Raw genomic sequence first — 27,356 nt, 5'->3', positions numbered from 1 at the left:
CTATCCTTTCGCATTTTTAGAAAAATGCTGGTTGTGATTTGAGCCAAGACAAAGAATCACAGTGTCAGTAGGACATATATAAGTCAGAGATCTTATCTAAAATCACATTTTACAAATATTTCAAGAGCATAAGCAATCAGGAAGCATAGGCAACAGAAGCGGGGTGGGGGCATGTCATGAGGCTCCATAGTCCATCCTTCCCACATCAGATACATGCTCTGGCCCATAATGGTACATGAAGTCTGTAATGTGAGGTTCATGGGTCACTTTACACAACAGGGAGGCTCTAAATTATGAAACATCTCAATTTTACAGTATTCTTCAGGGAGCCATGCTGTATAAATTGGTATTGTACACTATGACAGTTCTCAGAATTGAGCATGGACCACAATTAGCTGGAGGGTTTATTAAGGACAGATTTCTGGAGCCTCCTGCCAGACTGTCTGGGTCAGTGAGTCTGGGGTAGGGCCTGAGAATTTGCTTTTCTAACAAGCGTCCAGGTAACTCAGAGGCTGCTGGTCCATGGACCACTCTTTGAGGACCACTGGTTTACTGTCAGCAGTCCTAAATTGGGGACATCCTCCTCAAAGCTTTATACAGAGAAGGACTCTCCTCCTAGTAAATATCAGTCTGTTTCGCTGAAGGTCCTATTGTGATGTTTACAAAGAGATTAAACCAGTCACCTGTCTTCTTTACCCTAGAAATTACTCTCCAACCCCTAGCCCAGTAAGTGAGAAATTAGTCCTGGCCAGCAGTTTTAACTCCTTTCTCCTTGCTCTCCAAAATGATTTTATGACCCACTAATGGTTCATGGTGCATAATTTGGAAGACTAGTCTACAGCAACTTAACTTTTTTACGTAAGAAAAATTAAGACCCAGGGACATTAAGTGACTTCCACAGTGACAATGTCTGTTTTATGCCTCAGAGACAATGCTGAATCTGTGAAGAGTGTTGGATGGGATGATGACAGAAAGTAGTGTTTTAGTGTAATTAACTGCTGTCTGTGAGTTGGATTGTGTAGAGCCAGCAACTTAAACACTAAACTGAAAACAGGGCAGTCCACTTAGAAGACGGTAGGATGTCTAGTTTGAAATCCTGTTAATCAGTTGTGTGACTTTGGGCAAATTATGTAACTGTTCTTTGTTCAATCAACTATAAACTGTAGATCTATAAGACAATTGGCAGAAAGGGGGCAGATGTGAAGAAATGGGATGAAGCTGTTAAAACTGAAAGATGAGAGAGCAATGGAGGAAAGAAAGGAGGTGGAAGTAATTGCAGGAGTTTAATAGAAGCTTTCATATCATCCCTCAGTTGCCTGTTCTCTACCTGCTTCCCTGTCTCCTGCCAATGGAATCACTGTTTCCCCTCCCCCCTCAATGAAATAGACGTGTATTTGACATTCTCATCTTTGCTCTTCCTTTTCTTTCTATACATTTAGTACCTGACTTTCTTCAGGGTTTTCTGAATTTTTCATTTTGTTTTTAAACTGCTTGTGATAACACAAAGGGTTATACTAAAAAGCAAAGGGAAAGATTCTACTTAGAGGGAATCAGCTGCCTTCTGTTTTCTCACTTAGCTCTTAAAGATTTGGACATTCTTTTTTCTGTAAGGGAAACCCCAAATCTTGTTCATCCCAACAGTAGTATTCTTGAGTTGCCTTCCTTGCCCTCTGTTATCCTTTGTTAAAGTGTGGTCTATGGACCCGTAGCATCGGCCTTATCTGGGAGCTTAGATCCTACTCCAAACCTATAGAATCGGAATCTGTACATAATGACTATCCCCTGGGAATTTGCACGCACATCCGTATTTGAGAAGTATAGCTCCAGGACTCTGACAGCATTGACTGAGAGGCTTAAGTCTACTTTTCCGTCTGTGGTTCAGACCAAATACCCTTTCAACTTTTAATTCCCTTTGCACCCTAAGAAGAAGGGGATTCTTGGAGAGCCCTGCAGCGGATTGGGCAGATTCTCCTCTCTTCTACTGCACCAACTTGTATATTGCTAAGTGTCAACAATAGTCAGAGAACGTGCTCTAAGTGAGAAGTTGACATTTTACAGATCGTCTTGTGAAGATTGAAATTAGCTAACTACAGTCATTATGTTTCTTACTAGTTACTGATAGTTACTGCAACATCTCAGAGATCGAAATCGTCAAGTCTCATTTTTATACAGTAATTCCTCCTTATAGGCTATTTGTTATTCTATATCTTGTTAGTTCACATTTTGGTTTCAGAACAGATTTCTGCCAAGTCTTTTGAAGTGATTTTGTCTTATTGTAGGGATATAGAGTGTTTATGGGAGAGAAACTGAGAATTTCCCATTCTTGTATTTTGTTGTTGAGGATGAATATTGAAGCCCCTTGTCCTTTACCTAAACAATTTTGGTGACTCTCTTGTTTTTGTTTTGCTGTGTTCCTTAAAGAGACTTGATTTACTGTGATTAAGTTAAGAAGCTTGTATATGTACCTGTTCATGGAAATAGTTTGTTAGGTGTATTCACAGTGCCTAAGTTCTTTGTTGCTGTGCTCTCTTTTCCTTCGACTCCAGGATGCCACGGTGATACCACACCTCATGGCGCTACTTAGCAGGTCCCGCTACACCCAGGAGTACATCTGTCAGATCTTCTCACACTGCTGTAAAGTAAGAACCAGAATAAATGTTCTCTGTAATGTAAAATCTTCTTTTTTTTTTTTTTAAAGATTTTATTTATTTGACAGAGATAGAGACAGCCAGCGAGAGAGGGAACACAAGGGGGGAGTGGGAGAGGAAGAAGCAGGCTCATGGCAGAGGAGCCTGATGTGGGGCTCGATCCCATAACGCCGGGATCATGCCCTGAGCCGAAGGCAGATGCCCAACCGCTATGCCACCCAGGTGCTCCTGTAATGTAAAATCTTCTATGCCCCCAGGAGATGTGCCTTCTTTGTGTATCCTTCCAGAGATAACCTGTACATGTATAATTACGAAGACCTATGTATATTCTATCCTCTTCCCTCCCCTGTTTTTATATATAAGCAAACTTATATATATATATACATCCCTTTCCCCTTTTTGGACACAAATGGTAGCATTCCATGCATACTGTTTTGTACCTTGCATTTTTCACTTAACAAATCTTGAAAGCTATTCCATATCAGTAAGTAAGGAGCCTCCCTCAATTTTTTTCAACAGGCATATAGTATTTTACAATATAGATCTACAATAATTTGTTTAACCAATTCTCTAGTGTTGAACATTTGCCTTGTTTCCAGTCTTACATTATTACAAAACAATGCTGCAAAAGTATCTTGTGTAAGACATTTTATAAGAAATGAAATTGCTGAGTCAAAGAATGTGTGCATTTGTAATCTTACCACATACTGTCTGCTATAGAGGTTGTACCATTTTATACTCCTACCAGCAGTGTGTGATCATAACTATTTCCCCACACTCTTCATTGTTGGAAATTGTTTTAAGTGATCTCGTATAAGAAGAAATGAGAGAACAGTTCTATTTTAGAACAGTTGCCCAAATAAATGAAAATTAAATCACTTGGTTCCAGAAAAAGTATCATTATAATTTAATTGTTTAACCCTTCCCTCTCAAATCCTAGCAGGCTTTCACAGCCTATTCAGTTCTATTTAAGACATTTAGAATTTAAGGATTTTTTCAAAAATCTTTGAAGTTTCTCTTCCCAGATTGCTTTGACAGCGTGTAAGCCAACTCATAGGTCCAGGGATGTCAAACACTCCCCTTAGTCTTTTGAGGTGGGCAAAGAAAGGCTTTGAAAAAATGACAATTTTGTTGCAATTCGTTGCTAAAAATGAGCTGAACTTAATAGGATGTAGAATTTTCCAACAGTGAAATGAAGTCTTGTAGTCCAGCCCTGGCAGATAGGTAAAGGAGGATACTCCAGAACTCCTGTGCCTCATTAAAAATCTTTCTGCATCTATACCTAAGTGCTTGAGAGCACAGATCTAATAGTTATAACCACAGTAATCCCAAAGGGGCACTAAAAATTGGACCTGGAGGTATAATTACTACATGTCAAATTATTATTATGTTACATTATGAGAAGTTTGAATAATCCCATTCCAGAAGTTACCCAAATAGCTTTTAGAATTACTCATCAGAAACTTCTAAATCCCTTGAGGCTTGCTCATTTAAAACTTCTCAGTGCTTTTTAGCTGAAATCATGGATAAAAGAAAACCATTAAATCATTAGTTCTTTTGCTGGAGAGAATCTTATGCTGAGCAAGAATTTATAGGCATCCTCATACCACTAACAGAACTGAAGATGTTATCAGAGAAAATCACCTTAACTCAGCTTTCTTTTAGCCTGGTAATTAGCATTTGGTAATTAAATGACCAAATTTAAGTGTTCTGAGGTATAACTAAACCTATTGGGAAATATTATAGTATTTATAAACCCAATGACAATAGCCTAATATAAATATTAATTTTTCTACTGATTTACTAGCATTACTCTTTGAAAACTGATCAGATGATCTCTGTGTAGTTATTGACTATAAAAACCTTTTATTTTCGTGTTGTTCAGTTTACATATAGGCTTAAAATAAGATTCATAATAGAATTTTCAGACTCAGTCACAACTTTGCATATACAGTTGACCCTTGGACAATGCGAGGGTCAGGGGTGCCAAACCCTGATCAGTCAAAAATAGGCATATACCTTTTGACTCCCCTAAAATTTAACTACTAATATAATCCTTATGTCTTTGAAATTCTCTCCCTGATTTATTAAGGAGCAAAAAAAAGAGCTAGTAATATTTAATTGTTGCCACTTCTTAAACAGGTTACTCAAACTTCTGAGACCTGTCTTTCGGAGTTTAAAATCTTGAGGGATTATTTGCTTTCCCCCGCTGTGGATGTTGCCTCACTAGCCCAGGTCCAAGAGAGACTTGATAAGAATCAAATGATAGCTCCTTCTCTAGTTGGTTCAGCCAACAATTCCCTTCCTTGCAATTGTTTTTACACAATCCTGTGTACAACCACAGAGAGGAGGAGGAAGAGCTTCTTTGTAATAATTATTTCCTGTATCTCTGGGGCAAAGAAATTGAGGGATTAAAAACTACAATATCTTGTAAATTATGTTAAATGAATTGCATTGTGCTTGATCTTTTTCATAATGTAACTTCATCAGTACAGATATTCCATAAGTAATCTAGCTCTTAAAGATGCATGCACATGGATATTTATTGAAGTGATGTTTGTAATAGTCTTTTAAGACTGTAAAACAATCTCAATGCCTAGCCGTAGTACTCCAGTGTGGGTTATCCATACAGCAGAATAAGGTCAAAAAAGAAATAAGAAAGCTCTTCACGTACTCATATGAATGATTTCTGGGAAATAGTGTAAAGGAATAAAAGGTTTAGAGCAATATGTACAGTATATGTATAGTACATAGAGCACATACATATGTCGTATTTTACCATTCATGTTAAAATAGGGGAAAGGATGTACTTATGTATTTGTATAGGTATGTGATGGCTTGAAGAATATAAAACAATCTATTAATATTAGGTCACCTCAAAGCAGAGGAACAGAGATAAATACAGGGATGGAAGAGCTGTGAGGTACAAGGGTGGAGGCAGCACCCCATTTACGTAGCTGTTCTCCTAAGCACTGCCAGTATTTAAATTAGGATGTTAAAATTTATATGGAAGGCAAAAAAACCTTAGTATGCTAACATGTCAGCCTAGTGTAATTTAGGCTTATCTTCACAATTTATTCTAGTTACCTACTTGTTACTATGTAAGAAAAAAATAGGTCAGATTCTTAGGAGACCCTTCTTTTCCTAGGCTCCTCATTAGTCTCCACTATCTTTATATTGAATAAGCTGGAGACTCAGGTTTCAAATGAGACGATTCAAGAACAGCATTTAGAGCAGTGCCCAGCACAAAGCAAGTATCCAATAATTAGCACCTATAATTATAATTGCAGATACATGAATGAAGATGAGGTAGGAAGACAACATACTTCCAGCCTGTGCCCTGAGAATGTCAGTATCTTTAGATCTAAAAGCAAGCCTGTATTATTCTGGATGGATATGTAGGGATAAATGTATCAAGCAATGTATGCAGGAAATTTATCCTCATACTCTTAAGAATTTGCACTGAGATGGGGCTGGCTTTAATAATGCTCAACAAAACGTTGCTTTTAGTAGTGAGACATTGGAAACTACCTAATATATGTAATGGGGGTTTGCCTGAGTAAAGTGTGGAATATTTTGCATCAAAAATCAGAAATTAAAAGTTAGTAAGAGAAATTGCTTGTTTTTGTTTTTTAAAGGAGCCTTTTAAAGGGGATTACTACCTATAAAATAGAACATGGCTGCTTTGTGATTCAGGACTATGAATGTTGATCTCCCTACTTCAAATGATGGATGTTTTGGTCCAGGAAAGAGTGAGCGTCTGCAAGATCATTGTTACTTGACTGAATAGTGGGTTGGAAAAATTGATTTGAGAGTTTTTTTTTTCCTAGAGTAGTAACTGGTTTTCTCTGGTGAACCCAGATAGGTAGCCAACTTTCAGTGTCGGGATTTTCTCTTCTGAATAATGATAAGCATGAAGTAACATCCTTATCCTTGCTTTGACTTCATTATTTGAATGGGTGGTGGTACATAAAATCAGTGCATAAGAGGGGCACCTGGCTGGCTCAGTTGGTAGAGCATTCAGCTCTTAATCCCAGAGTTGTAAGTTCAAGTCCCACAATGGGTTATAGAGATTACTTAAAAATTGAAAAAAATTGAAAAAAATCAACGCATACGAACTGTGGCAATTTCAAAGCCTTGCATTAACCTTTAGCTTCTGTCACTTCAAAGATTTCAGTAATTTGCTTAGTAGACGACAGTTGATGAAAAATAAAATCCTGAATTTTCCCATTTCTTTACCTTCCTACTAAGAAATGATAATTTAAGAAGGGAAACAAGATAGAAACAGAAACCAAAACACATTCACTTCTCTGTATGGAGTGTTGTGTTTTCCACCATCCATAATTCAAACTTCCCTGATGTATTGAGGTAGGTTGAGCTCTGGTCCAGTTCTTCCTTGCACTTAATTAGTTTTAGAGTTCCTCTGACTAGTTCATCGGTCTAAAGTGGTAAGAATGACTACCACTCTCTCCAGTGCCATAGTGTAAGGTTGTGCACATGAAATGCAGAATTCACAGTGGTTCTGTTGCTGTGATGGTGTGTTATTTAAGAACTGCAAAGGGCCTGTGCCAGGATAGCTTCTATGCCCACTTCATTATTTGGGGTTGAGTGGGGTGGTTAGGAAGCAGTAGTTCTACAGAACTGGGATGACATAAGAAATGGTAGTCCTTTGTTTTCCCTGCTTTATTAGGATGGATTTATGCAAGAGAAGGATAGCTGAGACTTTGTAGTGAATAAACTTTTCTACAGTGAGGTAAATGTTTTGTTGGAATGAATCATTGCTCTTTTTAATGTTATGTTCTCTTTTCTTACAGGGCCCAGATCATCAAACAATTTTATTTAACCATGGTGCAGTTCAGAATATTGCTCACCTACTAACCTCAGTATCTTACAAAGTAAGATGTTAAAAATTATGGCCAGATTTTTATACTTCATTTTTGGTTTGTAGATTCTTGATATAGATAGAGGCCCACATATTTTATTGCTTTGATAGATATTGTGATGAAGAATAACATTTTATCAATAAAATGTTATGGGGCATTGTTTTACCTATAGAATCTTCTTTAAAACCTACCCTTGCCTTCCCATTTTTTAATTTTCAGAATATGGTTGTAGCTTGATTTGCTCTTGATTTTCACAGTCTCTTCTACTCTGATGTCAGTGCCAAAGCTGCACATGAGGTGATGCCTTGAAGTACGTAGGAACAATGGCTTGCTATATCAAGAAATACTTTGATTTCATATTTGAGACCTGACTTAGCCACAGTGACTCAAACTTAGAGTACATCAACATTTAAAATGTGTTATGTATTTCAAAACATGAAGTCTCATAAAAACTTAGATTTTGTCTGATGCTTTGATTTAAAAAAAAAATGTGTTCTGTTTTGTGTTTTGAGTTAGAAAGTCAAAGGTTTTCAGACTTGTTAATTAAATTTCCTTCACCATCTTTTATATATAGATAAACAGCCTCATGATACATTATCAAACATTAAGTTAAAAATTTGGTTATTTCATTGTTGTCCAGCTAGCAAGTTATGGCAAATAATGGGGCATTGTCCTTATTGTGTCACATTAGAGCTGATATGCCAGGACTTTGACACAGAGCAGAGAGAGCAGTAGTCACTTTTTGTCTTCTGTCCACGTGCAGTGATTCTAATCTGCTCTGTATTGCAGCCTGCTAATACCTATGTTTTCCTACTTCAGACATCCAAAGTTTGATCTTGGTGAAGCACTCACAAGGATGGGAATGGGGAATGGAGCCAGCTTGAAATTAGCCAGAGGGAGGGGAAGGAAATACATACTGAGAGCTGCTTCCCCTGCCCTGTGCCACATGGAGGCTGAAACCAGTCAGCACTGGCACATCAAGAAACAATTGCTGGGTTGGCTATTTACCGTCCCTCCTCTTCTCCATCCTCTAATTTCATAAACTCCCTCAGTTCTCCTTTTCTTCTTTTCTTTTCTCTTTTTTCTCTTTTCTCTTTTTTCTTTTCTCTTTCTCTTTTCTTTTTTCTTTTCTTTTCTTTTCTTTTCTTTTCTTTTCTTTTCTTTTCTTTTCTTTTCTTTTTTTCTTTTCTTTTCTTTTCTTTTTTCTTTCCTCTTTTCTGCACCAAGCTTTCTGACCTACTAGAATAGGTTACAGGTTGTGAAAGGAAAAAGTTTTGGTAACATTATTCTTTTGACAAGGTTTGCTCCATTGTCAGAGTATCATTGGCATATTTTAGGTCCCATATTTTAGGTGTGCACATGCTAGTGTTGCAGATCGTTGCTGAGATGAGGGACAGGACTTCCTCACACTCTAGCTACCTATCCTGTCAGTCTCCAGTTCCACATAAGAACATCATATGTAGACCCAGGCTTGGAAGTGAGGATTATATTGATGAGAACTGAACAGAAAGAATGAAAAATAGCAATTCTCATAGGAACTCCTGCAAATTGTAAAATAGATTATATGTGACGGTCAAGGGTTTAACCCCGTGTTATGGTCCCAGACCAGTAATGTAGTTTTGAGGAATAGTAACACAGTTTATAAGTGTTTCAGTTTTGTCGTTGTTGTTTTTTATTTAAATTCAGTTAGCCAGCGTTTTTGGTATAATGTTCAATGATTCATTAGTTGTGAATAACACCCAGTGCTTTAAAAGTTAAATTAGGGGGTGCCTGGGTGGCCTAGTTGGTTAAAGTATCTGATTCTTGGTTTCGGCTGGGACTCTCTGTCCCTCTCCCTCTGCCCCTCCCTCCTCTCTCTTCCTCAGATCAATCAATAAATAAATAAACCTTTAAAAAATAAAATAAAAGTTAGGTTAGTTTAGTCCGTTTCAGATTTTTACTGTAACTTTGTTTCCTCTTGTTCTCTTTGCCACAACCCCATCCCACACACGAATATAAGAGTACACTTTTTTTTTTCTTTTTTCCTTTTTTTGTCTTCTCTTCAGTTCTCTAGTTTGTAGTTTGGGAAGAAGAAATCTCCCACTTGAAAGGCAGTTAGCAATTAAGTGTTATTAAGCTCTCTCTGACTTACCAACATTATATTTTGTACACTGTTCTTTTAAATTTGATAAGGAATTTATCTAATTAAATTTCAGTTGCTGCTCTTTCCTGTTTTTTCTTTTCTGTTACTTCAAAATTAATTTTAACTTCTTATAATTAAGTTTAACTTTCTCTACTCCAGATATTCAGGTGTTATTTTTATTCCTTTGGGGCCTTCTTTTAGTATTTTAAGCAGATTTAAACAGTTGTTTCTTCAGAAGAGTTTAGATTCTAAGACATTAAAATTCATATTTGCAAAATCAAGATAAATGCATTTTTTTGTTTATTGTTACAGGTTCGAATGCAAGCACTGAAATGCTTCTCAGTTTTAGCTTTTGAAAACCCCCAGGTATCGATGACCCTGGTAAATGGTAGGCTGGAACTTTCAGTGGCACCTACATGATTTAATTTATGAACTTTGTAGATTTAAAGAATTCCTTAATTCTCGTTTTGTTTTATTTCTAGTTTTGGTTGATGGAGAATTGTTACCACAAATTTTTGTGAAGATGTTACAGAGGGATAAGCCTATTGAGATGCAGCTGACATCAGCAAAATGGTAAAAGTCAAGACAATGTGGGAAGAACAACAGTGCTTTATCAATATGTTTGAATTAGCTCACCTCCAGCCCCCATCTGGTTTTGAGATTTTGGAATTTGCAGGTCATGCGGTTGTCTCACATTTTCTTAAATGGGCATGAGTTTTTTGTTTTTTTGTTTTTTTTTTAAAGATTTTATTTATTTATTTGACAGAGATAGCGACAGCCAGCGAGAGAGGGAACACAAGCAGGGGGAGTGGGAGAGGAAGAAGCAGGCTCATAGCAGAGGAGCCTGATGTGGGGCTCGATCCCATAACGCCGGGATCACGCCCTGAGCCGAAGGCAGACGCCTAACCGCTGTGCCACCCAGGCGCCCCGGGCATGAGTTTTTTACTCAGTGTACTACTAGTAGCATGCAGAACAGCAACACTCATGTAACAGCTAAGACTATCCACAGAAAATTACTTTATTACATTCTCAACATACTCTCATTGTATTTCAGTTGAAATAATATAGAATTAGATTTAACTAACAAATTTATTCTAAGAATTAAGAAAATGTGAAGATAGGAAAATATGAAGTGAGAATTAGTTGAAGTTGATAACCAGGGCGTGATTTCTGAGAATATGGCTTCATCACCTTAGGAAAACAAGGCATAAAATTCTCAGAGATGTGACAGTTTATAATATGGTTAAGTTCTTATTAGTACAAGTCCTAGCTCATATAAGCATTCAATACCTGTCAATTCTGTAATTATAAATACATTTAATAGATAGTTTGAGCACCTGTTGTGTGAGGTTCTTTGCTAAATTAATTGTTCCAGTATTTAAGAATTTGTGGCTCTCTAGTATTTCGGTGAGAATGAAGAATTTTCAGTGAATTACTCATGTGCAATGAATTGTTTTTGTTTTTTGGAGGGTTTTTTTGAGTATATTATTTATATTCCTGTTTACTTTTTGTCTTCAAAAACCTCTTCATTAAGTAAGATAAATGCTCTCATGGAACTGGTTTAAAAAAAATGTAACAAGTCTTAAGATGATAACAGCTATAAACAATTTAATCCTCTACAATCTAAGTAAAAATTTTATTGATTTTTTTTTATAGCTTTCTGTAGAAGCCAGAATACGGAATGTTTTAGATGCCCCCCCCCTCCAGCTCACTAAAGAAATCTAATCCAAGAAGGAAATTCATTAATTTAGGTTTCTGAAGTGCTCAGTGTTCAGTACCTGCTTAGGGAGTACCAAGTAATTTTATTCTTATTCAAAGCCAGATATAATTGTGAAGGCAAATTGTTTTTCAGTAGAACCAAATCATTGACCAATTGTCAAAGCCATTGCTGGCAAACTGTAAAGAGTTATTAATTTCTTATGGCTCCTGCTAAGAGTTAAAAGTTAAATGCTTCTTCTGTAATATTTGTACTACTTCTTTTGGAGTTAGAATATCCTAGCTTAGCTTGATTTAATCTTAGATGCCGTGAGCTTTGTATTTTGTTTTTAACTCCCCCCTCCCTTTTTATTATGGACTTCTTTTTTTTTTTTTTTTTTTTAAAGATTTTATTTATTTGACAGAGATAGAGACAGCCAGCGAGAGAGGGAACACAAGCAGGGGAGTGGGAGAGGAAGAAGCAGGCTCATAGCGGAGGAGCCTGATGCGGGGCTCAATCCCATAACGCCGGGATTACGCCCTGAGCCGAAGGCAGTCGCTTAACCGCTGTGCCACCCAGGCAGCCCTATTATGGACTTCTAACACAAAAAAGTATAGAGAAAATTATAAGGAACTCCATTGTGCCCAGCACCTAGCTTCAAAGTTTATCTGCTCATTAAGCCTTCCTTTTTAAAACAATTTTGTATGTATTTTTGAAAAATATCTGACTTACTGTCTGTATACATCAGTTAGTTGTTTTTGAGTATTAAATTGGCAGAACCTCACATAAGGTAATGTGAAAACCTTCTCCTCAAGATAAATAAGAGTAGCTGTCTTTTATTTTTTTCCATAAAATCCTAAAGGCAAGGAATTTTTCTTTTAAAGCTTTAAAGCACAAGCAGAAACTTACTTTTTGCCATCTTATTCCAGTTTAACTTACATGTGTAGAGCTGGAGCAATTCGGACAGATGACAACTGTATTGTATTAAAGGTGAGCTAACTAATTCTCTGTAAACACATGCAAAAGTTCCCCAGTTGTAAGTGTTGAATATAAATATTGGTATTCCCATTTCTTTTTTTTCCTATTTTTTTTTTACTTTTATAACTATGGTATGTGTGCATAGCATAAAATAATATAAAAACACCATGCTTTTCTTTTTAATGGAATGCCATGTAGTTTTGAAAAATTGCTTTTAGATGTGTTTTGAGAGTCAAAGTGAAGTAGTTCTTTTCCTTGTCACACCTTTTTCATTTTTATGGAAATTAGGAGGATCTGGAAGTTGTAAAAATATGTGAAGTTCAGGTGAAAGAGAAAATATATTTTAATCCTTGATTTTCATTAAGTTTGCAACATAGTTTTATAGGAAAGCAGTTCATTAGCTCTGTAGACAAAGACTTTATATCACCCTCATGGCAGATAATCAAAAGACATAATGAAAAAGAAAAAGTAATTAGCTCATGAAAACCATCAACATCATTGTGACATGTCAAAAAAGCAACTAGAACTCAGAAAAACCCAGGTAAGAGACTGGCCCTAAAAGTTACAAGACCTGGATTCTGGTTTCAGCACTCCCACCAGTGACTGACTGCCTTGGGTAACCTTTATTCTTCTGGTGCCTCATGAAAATGGAGGCAATAATATTTGTACATCTATTCCACAGGGTCATTTTGAAGATAACAATATATTAAATATATTAAATGTCTTACTAGCTACAAAGAACAAAATAAGTGTAAATAAATTGATTATGTATCATTTTATGATCGTGAGGTCTCTCATTATAAGTGTACAAAATGAACCTAACAATAAAAGAGCATTAAGACTAATGTTTGCTAGTCTTTGGTGAAGCAAGTCAATTAATTAGAACTGAGGATGCACTAAGTAAACAACATTGTGTAGAGTTCTAAGGGCTTCCATGCAAGTAACCTTGGTTTATTTGCTCAACTGCTCTACCCCTCCTCTTCTCCCTTATTGGTAAACTAGGTTAATAGCATCTTCTTCATATATTAATAATTCATGAATTTATGGTATTAGTAAATGTTAGTAACTGTTCAAAAGAAAATAAGAATAGGCTTTCTTCTTGGAAGCCTAGGGTTGTATTATAAAGCCTACACTAGCCTGATAGGAAATCAGTAGTGAACAATAAAGTGCTAAAATCTATGATAAAGATATAATAGGAACTTAGACAAGAGCAAAGCACAGTTGCTACAGTAGTTGAGGAAGGCTTCCTATAATTATAACATTCAGGTTCCATCTTTGTAGTATTCTTTAAAGTGGGTTCATTAGCCTTAGAAATAGTAAATACGTGGAATTTTTTTCTGAGGACCTAATGTAGATAAATTACCAAGACCAGCACCAAGATTTATGAAGGACCTTAGGAGTAAAATTGGACTAGCAGATACAATCATTCTAGGGAGTGATTTAGAAAACCTAGAAACTGCGATTGATGCATTTTACTCACATTATAGGGAAACTCATGGAATCTGAGTAATGGTAAGATCACTGAATTTTTAAAGCTGTATATTGGTTTTGCAACTGTAGGTATTGATCGCACTCCAAAAATAAAAGTCATCCCAGTCATATTATCCACTAAAGAAAAGATAGCATACTTTTTCTACAGCACAGTTGTTCCTGATTAAACTGCTAGATGTCTTTTATCAGCACCACGCTCTAACCAACTGAGCTAACTGGCCATTTTGCTGGATGTCTTTTAAATAAATAAATACGTAGATGGGACAGTAACCTCAGACATGATTTGTTAGGAATTCTTAAATGTCTTTTATAAGGTTGTACAATAAAGTTTCCATTTTATCCATCACAAAAGCCTGATTAGAGTTTATATTAACGTGCTTTGGTTGTATGATTAGGGTTTAGTGTGCCAGCACAAATGATTAGTATACACTGAACTTTGTTTTTACATTCCAAAAAACCTTCATTCTCTGAAAGTCTTTATTCAAACATTTGATCACTAACATGACTGCCAATAAAAACCATTGAGTTGATTCAGTCATTATATGCTCTCCATCAAACTTTTGCCTTTACCACAAAGCAAATAATTAATTTCACTACCTTCCAGACACTGCCTTGTTTGGTTCGAATGTGCAGTAAGGAGAGATTACTAGAGGAGAGAGTTGAAGGAGCTGAGACACTCGCCTATCTGATTGAACCAGATGTTGAGCTACAGAGAATCGCTAGCATAACTGATCACCTCATTGCCATGCTTGCTGATTATTTCAAGTATCCCAGCTCAGTGAGTGCCATCACTGATATTAAAAGGGTATGTTCTGTTTTTCTTTTCAGCAGCTCAAGCAAGGGATTTTTAAGAAGTTTTTCTTACTGCTCACAACTTTGAACCAACTGATAATTGCAGTTCAAAGCCCTTTTAAATGAAGGAATCTTTTCCCTTTGATAACATAGATGATGTTTTATGGGTTTTTGAATCCAGTTTGTTTCATGTAATTATCAGAAATTTTTCACTAAGCAGGTAATCAGGAAGGAAGAAAATTATGTCCCTAATTCCCAACTAAAACCCCAAAATAGGGGGGTCTCTAAACTGGGTATTGACATTATATCAACATCATCTAATCCTGTTGAGGTTCCCAGAATCATCTCTCTCAGTCTATTCTTGTTTAGGCCAGAAGTATCTTCCATGACAGGGTGTGAGTGGCCTTATTTGACTCTCCACCACTGTCTTTCTCCTTTGCTATCTTTTCTAACGTTTATCATCATTTTCTCTTTACTTGCTTCACTTTTATACTGTGCTTTGGGCCTGCTAATGTCCACTAAAGCACTGTTTAGCCTCTAGTTTGAGACCATCAAGAACGAAACTGTGCTTTTCTCGAACTTTTTCTCAAACTGTAAGTTCCTTAGAATAGTTAGATATTTCTTTTGAGTTTGTTCTTCTCAGCCTATTTGACATATCCATTTCCCTAAGCATAAGAGAACAATATTCAATTAGTGTAAGTTTATTTAAGGAGGTCATGGTAGAGAGAGCATTGCCTCCTAATTAGTAACCAGTACTGTTTCATGAATGTGACTGTATTTTTGATGCCAGTGGTCCCAATGGTAAGTTTTTTTAACTTTTCTCTTGACCTCTCCCATGCCCCTGAGTTCCCCAAAACTTCATTTGGCAGACAGCTGTTCATTTGGCATCTAACACTGAAAACAAAAGGAACTCTTGAGGGTTTATCTTTTTTTTTTTTTTTTAAAGAAAGGGCCCAAAGTAACCTTCACTGTTACTATTTTTAACGTACACTGCCTTCTGTGTATTAAAGTTAATGCCTGCTCTTCCTTCAGTAGTATTGTTCTTCCAGTACAGGTGGTGGGTTACTCTGAACCAGCTACCTTGTCTGTTTTCCCTCTGGCCACTTGTTCACACTGACACAGTATCTCACTGGTATAAAGATACAAGAGTAAGTCCTAACAATGGCCTCATGAACACCTTCAGTTGATCTTTCTAGCAGGGCAAATGGGACACTGATGGACAGGAGAGTGAGGAAACATAGTTTTAAGACCTTGTAGCCTGTACCTGTGTAAATCATTTAACTAGTATCTAGAAGATTATCCTTCTGTTAGGGTTTTTCCATTTTATTTCCATCATAGTAAAACTAGAATAATAATAATTTTTTAAAATGGTCTTTTATACCAAACCTGAATATTCATTTGTTTTGTCATCTTTATTTTTGAGGATGGATTATACAGTGGTTTCTGACCATAAAAATAAAGATACAAGACCCATAGTGAGAAATTCTTATATGTTAATAAATGTGTGATTTTCATGATATATGTTAATCCAAGTCCGTATTCTAATATGTGGTATGACTAGAAAGTACTTAAGACTTTAAGAATAGATATTTTAGAACTTATACATCAAAATGAGTGTTGTATATTGGGGAATTCCTCCCATAATCCATCAGTGCCTGCTTTGATCAAAATATTTTTGGGACTACTGTTGTTGTTTGGCTTTTTTTGTTTTTTTGGGTTTTTTAAAAAAATACTTTATCTGAGAGAGAGAGAGGGAAAGAGAGCACAAGTTGGGAGGAGGGGGTAGAGGGAGAGGGAGAAGCAGACTCCCCATTGGGCAGGGAGCCAGACATGAGACCACGACCTGGGCCGGAGACAGATGCTTAATGACTGAGCCACCCGGGCACCCCTGTTGTTATTTGTTACCTTAAATAATGTTACCCAGCTAGATTTATTCCCCATCTTCGCACACCACAGTCAGTGACAATTAACTTAATGAAACTCTTAGTTGATGAATTTAGGGTTTTCTAGCTAATATGCCACTTAGCTCTTTAGGAAGTTTCAGAAGAGGGTCTCAGAATATTATAAACAATACTTATATCATTACATAAAGGTGAACCTTTCCAAGGCAACTCATTTAGAGTGGTAGTCTTTTGGGTGAATTGGTTATAAAATTATTTGCATTGTTGATATGCCTTATATATTTACTGATTCATATTTAGTCATTGAAAGTGTTGTGAGAACATGCTTCTGTTTCATTTTTGTGATAGTTTAGTGATAAATCAGGTGTACAGAAGAACTGATAACCTAGCCAATTGTGCATGTGGAACGATAGCACTAATTATTTCATACCAAGTAACCTTAAACTTATCAAAAAACCTCTGAACATAAATCTCAGGTAATTGTAATAGATAACATAGTAATGACTGCCATGGTATATTGTTTATTAAGGATTTTCACAAAGGTTTCCCTCTTTCTAAAATCTTGTTAAATGCTGAAATTGGGCTAGCACTGCTGTTAGTGTTTAAGAAAACCTCCTAGAGACCCTGTTGCAGCAGCACTCACATGATCAGCTGTAGTCTGGGGGCTAGAAAGGCCTGAGTGCCTGGTTTTTGAGGAGAGCATTTCAAAGAGCTCGGGCAAGCATGCATCAGTGCCACTAAAGCTACCATCTGGGAGCACTGCATTTTTAAGGGTCACAGGTTCACAAAGACTTTTCATGTACCAGTGTTGAATGTTGTGGTGTTCGCTTTTAGACAGAAGCAGGCTGCACGCATTCGAGGTCTTACTGACACAAACACAGCAAAGTCTCAGTCATATGTGAACACAACCAGAAATAACCAGGAATTCAATGAGAGCATTATTATCTTAAAAAATTTTTAACTCTAGTCAGTTTTATTGAAAATTAGATTTGTGGACTGAGTTGCAATATACCTTTTTTCCGTTCCATAGCTTGATCATGACTTAAAACATGCTCATGAACTCCGCCAGGCTGCATTCAAGCTCTATGCCTCTCTAGGAGCAAACGATGAAGACATCCGGAAGAAGGTGAGTCTGGGAGAGGGGCGTCCCCCAGTCCTGACAGCCAGCAGGCAGGGAGTGACGTCAACCTGAAAGTCGTGGTGAAGAGCACTAACAGTGACTGTTTGAATATAATAAAGCAGAGTGACTAAAGGCATAATTGAAGAATGAATGGGACCCGGATTTGGGGGGTTGTTTGTTTTTAGAACATAGAGTGGCATGGCCGTGCTGGAATGACAAATAACTGGTGTGCTTTTTTCTGTCATTAATATGAATTATTATGTTGCACATTTTTGCATGTGTTCTGATAAAAATCAATTCTAGCACTGTGAAGCTTCAGACACCTTGAAAGATCTAACACTAGAATTGTAAATGTTATTTATGGAAAAACTTTCCAATGCCATTGAGAAATTCAAATCTTTATTGTATATTGTTCTTTGATATGTGGTTTAGTTATGTTTTGATTTTTTTTTTTTTTTGCTACTGTGCAAGTTTGATGTGAATAAAATCTTTGTGGAATAATGATTTTATGTTTAGTGAGTGGTCATCTGAATTTTCCAGTTCCCAAAAAATGTATCGCTGGTCTAGCACCTTATGTTACTACAGCTTAGTCTAACACTGAATTCATGTTCCTTATAGAATAGTTCTAAGCAGGGACTAAAGTAGAGAGATAAGCTCTGATCTGGCTGCCTCCACAAACCAAAAGGCTGGAGATTACCACTCAAAAAAATGCATCATCTACTAAATTTTACACATGGCTTCTAGGAACATCAGTAAATTAATCCACATATTCTGTCTTGATGAATTATAGCAGAAAGAGCCAATTGGGCATTACTTATTGAAACATGGCGATTGATTATATCTCCTGTCTATAGCCCTGTGAGGAAAGTCAATAAGTATTGGGAATTTACCGTGATTCAGAGAAGTACTTTGGGCTTGTAGAAGGAGAAGTATGGAAAAACTGTAGGTTTATTGAAATAAATTGAAAAGGAACCATTATTGAAGAAAATTGAAATAATAGCAGAGAGATTAGATATGTGAGTAGCTTTGATTTAAAAATCAGTGCAAAAAACACAACTAAACTGAATGTTTTCCATGTACCTCAATTTACTTCAGTTAAGAAGTTTTTGACTTGAAGTTTTAGTATAAATATCTATGAAAATCCTTTTTGACACTTCTAAGCTTTCATTTGTTATCTGTTACTTCAAGGCAAACATACTAATCTGATATTCTCTATGTGTAAGGCATGATTTATGGATGTTGATACTGATATGTTTCATTCAGTTTAGGTACGTGTTATATTGCAAGGGAAGACGCTTTTATGGCAACTCATATAGATAAAACATTTTTTAAAAAATTGACATGGACTGTATAACTTAAATACATAATGATTGGGTTTTGGATGGTTATTAGGCCCATTGGAAAGAGAAGTATTTTATCTATTCTTTTAGCTCAAGAAGGCTGTGCCATGGACTGAAAGGGAGATAGATAGATGGACCATAATGGGGGGAAATAGGATGTCCATTTGTACTTCTTTGTACTTTTTTGTTAATAAACTATTGTTTTGGAATTAATGACTTAATTTGTGATATCATGTTCTAGAAATACTTGCAACATAATAGTCTGATCAATAGTCTTTTAAAACTTGTATTCATAATGTGTATAATTTCCTGGTAAGGCTTAAATCCTGATAATTTCTGTAGAAAGATGACAAATAAAGAATAAGTTATAATTATTATAGTTTTTTCTGTGTGGTGAAGAGAAGATACTGTAACGTTCTTATGTAATGGGGATTATATAGAGTTTTTAGAAAGATTTTTACTCCTGGGAAATTAAATGTTTGAATAATTTATAGTTTATAGCAACTACTGAAGAGAGAAATTGTAAAATGGAAAATATAAAATAATTTTGTGATAAAATCTGCATGAAAATGGTTCTTAGGAGTGAAGAATCCTTATTTTCAGTGTATAAAAAATGATAAAATAATATCTCTTCCTTTGAATGCATTTATTTCTATTCCATTTTTTGTCGAAATAATTATCTGGATAGATTTTTATTTACTTTCTCCATGAAATATTTATTTACCTTTTACACATATGCCTTATAAACTTTTATTGTATTCCTTTTTTGTGTAGATTCTTGAAGTACAATGTTTATTATTGTTTTATTTTTTAATGCAATATTTATGCTTGCCAAGATGGAATTTCAGTTCATTGAGTTAATGAGTGGAGATTCTGTGAAAGAAATGTCAAGGACTGTAGACGTGTTTTCTCCACTCCTCCAAACAAAAGCAACAAAAAGGCTTTTTGTTTTAGGGTAAAAATATGAAGTGTTAATTTGGTCTGCCTTTTAAATTAAAAATGGGAATGTAATTCAGTAAATATAGGAGATAACCTATATATATCCCATTGCCCTATAATGGCCAGTTAAAGAAATGAGGCAGAATGAAGGAGAGAAAACTAGAGTAAAGAGGTAGAGACAGGTATACACAGCAATAAAGGAGAAACATACAGGCCTTCTCTCTTCATAGATTTAGTCTATCTTCTTGCTTCTAAAGATTCTAAAGGCCTGCTTTGATTCCATCTCTTGATCCTTGTCTCTGGGCTAGAAAAAATTAAGCTAACGACTGAGCATGACCTGTAGATCAGACATTTACCACTCCTGCATTGGAGCAGTGTTGGTGGATTCCCATTAAATAAACCAACTGTGTAACAGTCCTTGGAACCTAATAAGCACTCAATAAATATTTGTTGAATAAATATAGAAATGAAAATACAGGAACCACACACAGAGTGGCATTTCCTTTAATATGCTTGGATCTTTCTGTATCCTTCTGTGCAGAGCAAAGTTGGTATCCGGATTCCTGGCTTTGCATCCTTAGTCACTCTGTGGCATTCTTATAAATTTCCCTGTTTTCCACAGTGTCCTGTTAGAAAGTGAAGGAGGGTGGACAAGTTTTGCAGGTGAGAGTGGGAAACATTACTCTTGGCTGTGACATAAAGAGGGAGAAGCCTAAGAAAAGATGAAGGATCACTGACCTTGACAACAGATGTGGCCTGGCCATATTCAACTTAGAATAATTCAGTGATTTTGGTTGGAGAAAGCAAGGGCAGAGGCAGCAATTGAGAGCTCGGTGGAAGAAGGGTCCAGAGCACGTTAGCAGTAAGTGCACTGACAGCAATGCCATGTGAAGATTAGCTGTAGTCTCTGCCATGGGCCAAGTCTAGTTTCTAATGATAGCCTTTGCCACAGGTTAATGCTGACTAAGAAGCATATGATCAGTTAATGGGACAGTAACAAAAGAAAGAAGTTAAGATACCTAAGATTATTTCAAATACTGGCATCCGCCATCAAAACTCCAGTCAGTGGTTAAGTCCTGCAGAGGCAGCAGTGGCAAACAGTCCTGTAATTGTGAAGCCAATTCCTTTATAATAAAAAATTGCTCTGTGAAGACCATCACTTGATTGATACCTATTGATCATCAATTAGGTTGGAAATTTAAAAGGATTGTTTCGCTTTTACTCTCTCCAAGGAACTAGTAGAATTTATCAGAAAGTGTAAATTGAGGAAAATTAGAAGTAGTAAATATAAATTAAAATTCAAGGAAATTAATAAACTTAACATGATGTGATTTTACTTTTGATAAAAATAAGACGCATTACAAATGTTAAATGTAGTACTATTGTAGCCTTTGCTCCTTTGAGGTATTTGACTGATGGAGCCTTTCAGAACGTTTTCCTCTTGTATTTTGAGTACTTATATTTTAGCTGCAGATCCCTGTTGAGGAACTAGAATGTAAGCTCCATGAGGGCAGGGATTTTTTGTGTTTTGCTCATCACTCTATTCCCAGCATCTACAACATTGTCAGGTGCGTAGTTGGCACTTAATACATATTTGAAGAATGAATAGATGAAAAAAATGAATGAAGAAAATGAACAAATAGACAAATGGATGAGTGAACCATATTGCAAAATTGCATTATTAAGCACCCTTAATGCAATTATATATGGGCCTTTCTGCATTGAGAACTTACATAACTTTATTAGCAGTTACACAGATATGTGAAGAGACGAGCTTTAAAATACAAGAAATCTATATCTGATTATATAGGGAAGGGGTTTCACAATATTTAACATAGAGAAAATGCAAGAAACTCCCATTTTTCAAAAGGCAGACAATCCCAAGGGTGTGTCTTCTCACTTTGATAATAGATCGAAGAGAACGTGTTTCATGGTATGGTAGTTGTTTAAGTTTGAAATGATTTTTACCATTATTTCTTAGGGGTTTTTTTGCTGTTTAAACATATGAGTTTAAAAAATTTATAACATTCACAAGTGTGAATCTGGATCAATTTTTTTTTCCCGTAGAGATAAAAATATGATTTGGTTTTTAAGAATTAGCCTGACTCTTGGGAATCAGCCTATTCTGTAAAGTAATATACATCTGTATAAAATATTATCTCCCCTATTAATGAATGTCAGATTTTTAAGATGAGTAATTTGATTCTACGTAGATTGATTGAACTTCCTACATTGTATAAACATTGTCCAGTGGGGGAGGGAAAGCAGAAGTGAGATAAAGAGCAGTAAAACACAGCCTTAAAACTCAGCATTTATAATAAAACCTCAGTAAGTCAGAGGAAAGAAATGAGCAGTAAGAATTTGCTAGGGGCTCAAAGAATTATTGGGAACCAATTAAAGTGGACATGGTGATATCAATATAGCTATCCTTGAATCAATTTACAAATTAATAATTTAATATTTTTGTTATTTTTAATGTTTTCTAAATGCCTTTTATATTTTCAAGAATTGAAGACATGAAGTCTTAAGTTTTTGTTTCTTGTGGGGGGAAAAATCATCCAGTTACAGGTGTTTTACACGATAAATGTGAAGAAAGTAGCCAAGGGGGAGATGTTTTTTCTTTTCCCAACTGAACAGTGGGTTTTTTGTTTTGTTTTGTTTTGTTTTTAAGGCAGAGAAAAATAAGAAAGGAAAAGGAAAAGAAGGATAATTTGTCTCCCACCCTCTTTTCCCCAGCAAAGGAAGTTATATCTGCAGGGTCATTGTGAGAATGAGATCTAATGTATTTAAAATATTTAGCAGGGTGCCTGTAGGTGCTCAATAAATGGAAGCATTTGTTAGAATATCTTAAATGACTTCATTGGATGATTAAAAATAAATATGTATTTTTAAGTGTATTAGAAGAGCTGAACAGCATTGGAGTATAAATAAAAACAAAGTTTGCAATGAAGATACTGATGTTTATGCTATAAATTTCCAAAACTATTATTCATTTAAGTAAAAAGAATATTTATACTTCAGAAGCATAGGCCCTTTCTTTAGTTTATCTCTCATTAAGCATAAGATGTATTTTTACTCTTATATTTTAAAACATATTTAAAATACTGGTTTTTAAAACTTGATGCTATAGCATGTTCTCCAAAGCACCAAATCTAATTTTTTCCTGGAGTTAAGTAGAATATTACAATATAAATCAATAATTGTTTGAAATCTTAGGTAACAGCTGTCTTTAGAAAAGTGAAGAGGCCAAGTTTTGCCTGACTTTGGTTATCTAAAAGTACTGCTGTCCATTGTTGCCTCAGATGTCATTTCTCCAAAGGGTCATCATTTGTATCAAATCATATCCCAAATATATATGTTCAAATTTTGAAAAATGTAAATTCTTCTGTATTTTACAAGATTTTAAAATATATTTATAAATACAGGTCAGTTTTTCCTAATATCTTTCTGCTGTGAAAAACTTGCTTAAGCATTTCGCCTGTGAACATTTTTATGATTGGTTGTAGCTTGATTTTATTACTAGTTGGTTTTCTAGGTAACGGTATAATTATACCATGAATTTATATTTTTAAATATTTTTGCAAAGTTCAGTAATTTTAATGGTCATTTAAAAGGCACAGTGTCAGAATTCTGTGTGTGTTTGTCTCTGCCATGAAATCAGGCAGATGGAAGGAATTATTTCTGAGCCTTAGCATGCATGTTGAAACAAAAGCCTGAAACGAACATTTTGAAGGTTTTCAACGGTACCACAGAAGTGGCACCCTTCAGAACTTGGCTTTGCTACTGAATAATAGCAGATTTGTGCAGAATTCAGAATTCCATGACTTAATCTGTGGTTAAATTGTTAGTTATCTTCTTAAGGCTAATCTACCAAAGAATTTTAAATGAACTCTGCAAGTCTTTAATGATGGTAAGTATTTTTAAAGAGTTAACCATGACGGTACCAGGTTTTGCTACTTGCCCACAGTATTGAGACCGTTGGCCTTCAGCATACTGAAAGAAGCAAACCTGGGAGTGATAATGCTATATACATAATAGAGGTATTTATAAAATCAAGTAATGAATTTTTATTTCAGAGTTTCATTAAATGGAGACATAAAATTGAATATTATATTATTGTGTTATTATAGTTTCATAAACCATTGAATTATAATTCTTGTTCTCAAAATGTCAAGTACAAGTTGGTTAGTTTGTTGTTTACAATCTAAGACAGATATAAACCAAGAGATGGGTTAAAATATGATCTTTATGAGATTTGTAGAACTAAAATTAGTGACTGAGTTGGGTTTTCAGAATGTTCTGTCTGGAAATGAATGAAATGTTTGGGATGATATAATATTTGTGGAGTAGTAGACCTTGAGAAAATTGAGTTTGTGATGGGGAACGAAGACCATTGCTACTACACCTTTCCCTGTGATTATAAATGCTAGCACAGAACTTGGCAAACTATACCTGTAGGTACTTAGTACTTATGTAATAATTCTATAACCTGCCAGTTCAGAATGGTTTTTGCATTTTTATATGGTTGGTGGGAAAAAAATCAAAAGCATATTTCCTGACATTTGAAAAGTAAATTAAATTCAAATTGATGTCCTAGAGGGTTTTTTCTCTACTTTTCGTCAGCTTTATTGAAGTATAATTGATAAAATGTTCATAAGGTTTTATTGGAATATAGCCATGTTGATTTGTTTATGTGTTGCCTGTGGCTGTTTTGCACTACAGTGGCAGGTTGAATAATTGGTGACACAATCTTATGCCACAAAGCCTGAAATATAAGTTTGCCCACCCTGTGCTAATAATGCATAGATAAATATAAATGACCGTAAACCAGTTTGGTGAAAAACTGCGTTTCCTGTTTGACTCTTTGTAATGAACTATAGAAAGAAATGGGGCCATAGCAAAGCCAGGGAAGGAAGAGATCAATTATCTAACTTCCTGAGAGAGAGGCATTATCAAGTGTTGATGATATGACATTGTCACTGGATACTTTTCTACATGCCGATTCCCTTGTTTGAATGATTTTGGCATATAATGGACCCCAGACAAATTGGATAATAGCTGTACATTGGGTTATGGTAGGAAACATTATTAGGTTCTGTGTATTGGTTAGCAAAGTTACCTGAATAAGATTTTTCACCATGCCAAAGAGAAAGAGAAATATCCAGTTCATGTATTAAGCAAACATCTATTCAACCTTTGTTATGACATACGAAGCAATGGGTTCCGTGGTATGGGGGCATGGAAAAATTATATAACTCAGATATGAACATCAAGAGAGCATCTGTTTAGAAAACCTTGTTTTAACATAACTGCTACCATTTATTGAGCACTTACTAAGTGCTAGACATGGTGCTAGGCATTAGCACGTTATCACCCGTAAATCTCATATAACCCTGTGAGATAGCTGTTGCAGATCAGAAAATAAGCAATTTGACCAGGACACCCAGATAGTAAGTGGTACCACCTGCATCATATCCCAGTCTCTGACTCCAAAACCCATGCTGTTAACTGTTACTTTACTCATGTAAAATTAAATACCATTACTCGAGCCAAATTATGGTATGAAATGGCAAGAAAATTCACGGGAGAATGTGCGATAGTCAAAGTAGTTGAGAAAGAAAATGCTGTGAATTGAGAGAACTTAATAGCTTTTATTAGCTGGTTGCAAAGCATTGGATTCCGAAAATGTGTCTCAAATAGTTTTTGGTACAAAGTAGATAGTGAGATGCTTTAACTGTTCCCATTTATTCATCTGGCATTTATGATACGGACCTCCTCCTGTGTGTCCAGGATTGAAGAAGACTGGTGTGTACCTTTTAGGAGCTCATAATTTAAAGTAGTTAAGGAAGTGAGACAGTAAATTGCTATGTAGTAATTCCAGGGCCTCGTGTGCAATAAAAAGTGCTGTCCACATTGAAAGCCAGTTTTGCTGTGATCAGTACAGCCAGCTATGATTAAGATATGGCTGTAATTTTAGCCCATTATGGGTGAATCTGGAAGAGTCCATCCCTTATATAATAGTCTCATCTAAAATAAGAGTTTATTTGAAAACATTCTCACCTTCTTCCAAAATATTAAAATAAGTTGTTTCAGAAGTTTGGACTCTGAGAAACAAACTGAGGGCTTCAGAGGGGAGGGGGGTGGGGAATGGGATAGGCGTGATGGGTAGTAAGGAGGGCACGTATTGCATGGTGCACTGGGTGTTATACGCAACTAATGAAGCATCAAACTTTACATCGGAATCCGGGGATGTACTGTATGGTGACTAACATAATATNGACATAATATAATAAAGTTTTGACCCACAGAATGAAGGATCTTCATATCTCTCTTCTACATCAATTGGAAATGTTTTCCTAAGGGCACTGTTTAGATGTGATTACATTATAAACTAATGTTTTAGAAGCATCCAGAATGAATGATGTCATAGAGGTACTGTTTCAGCATTTTATTTTGTAGATAGCTTCCTTATAGAATAGCTTTAAACTTAAGGCAACATTTTGAAATCCTTGTCTTCTTTTAATAGTTATCCCTTGTCAAACTACAGTGTTTGTAACCAGAATGTAAACTCCATAGAAGCAGTACCTGGCAAATAGTAGATGCTGCGCTTGTATTTACTGAATAAATTGTGTATGTCTGAACATGAAAATTCGGCCAGCCAACCTACAGGATAATTAAGACTGTTGCATGCATAGCTGTGTATAGAGAGGAGTAGGCACTGAGCAGGGCCATTGTGTTGCACAGTTCTTGGGGCAGTGTGTCATTCAGATCCCTTGAAAACAGTAAAAGGTGGAGAGGAAGTTTCTAGTCCTATTATTTAAAGTAATTTTTAATGGCTTTTTTATGTGCTGAAATGAAAGAATTCAGTTATCTATGTTCTGTTCTGCCATTAAGCTGATGATTAGCTTTAAAAATTGAACTTTTATATGCAGAGAAATATTTTTTGATAAAGTGTTGATCTATTTTTAGACATCATAAGTATTTCTGACACAGTGTGTTTGGTTTTAGGGGAAGGAGAAGTTGGACCAACTTCTTTCCAAAGTGTAGAAAAGTTTAGAACTTTGAGTATTCTTCCTAAACATTTAACATAAGTGAACATTTAAGTTGCTTAGCTATTAAGAAGATAAAAGGGTCCTGAGGTAGAAATTACAAAATACCACTTAAAGAGACCTAAAAACAAGAACAAAATCTAGAAGCTTAAGAATGGGCCCACCATAATAATGCTCTCCTCTTTGTTCTCCACTCCCAAAGAGAAGTGATACCATTCCCATTAGGCCTGTAAGAGGGTTAGCTGTTAATTTAATTCAGTGCCTTCAAGAAAAAGGACCAAAAGGAGGCCCTGTAGATCAACTCTTAGGATGTTTTGTCTTTTACTTCTCTGGCTGAGAGAAGTAACTATTTCCTCCCACCCCTTGTGTCCCAAGATCATGGAGTTAGAGAAATTTG

At 35.7% G+C, this 27,356-nt stretch overlaps 1 protein-coding gene across 6 annotated transcripts in view; it reads left to right on the top strand.

Moving 5' to 3' along the window:
• ARMC8 (armadillo repeat containing 8) overlaps positions 1 to 27,356 on the top strand; it is a 105,880-nt gene that overhangs the window by 43,139 nt on the left and 35,385 nt on the right. For 4 of the 6 annotated variants that reach the window (XM_034661941.1, XM_034661939.1, XM_034661940.1 and 1 more), the window contains 7 exons: positions 2,547 to 2,639; positions 7,463 to 7,543; positions 9,966 to 10,041; positions 10,136 to 10,226; positions 12,279 to 12,339; positions 14,423 to 14,623; positions 17,542 to 17,637. In XM_034661941.1, the coding sequence (XP_034517832.1) occupies positions 2,547 to 2,639; positions 7,463 to 7,543; positions 9,966 to 10,041; positions 10,136 to 10,226; positions 12,279 to 12,339; positions 14,423 to 14,623; positions 17,542 to 17,637 (699 nt within the window). The remainder of the gene's footprint in view (positions 1 to 2,546; positions 2,640 to 7,462; positions 7,544 to 9,965; positions 10,042 to 10,135; positions 10,227 to 12,278; positions 12,340 to 14,422; positions 14,624 to 17,541; positions 17,638 to 27,356) is intronic. The other 2 variants (XM_034661942.1, XM_034661943.1) reach the window with 1 other exon arrangement.

Source organism: Ailuropoda melanoleuca, chromosome 6, assembly GCF_002007445.2.
Source record: "Ailuropoda melanoleuca isolate Jingjing chromosome 6, ASM200744v2, whole genome shotgun sequence".
Taxonomy (NCBI): domain Eukaryota; kingdom Metazoa; phylum Chordata; class Mammalia; order Carnivora; family Ursidae; genus Ailuropoda; species Ailuropoda melanoleuca.
The sequence above is the reverse complement of the archived record's forward strand: the minus strand, read 5'-3'. Positions and strand labels throughout refer to the sequence as shown.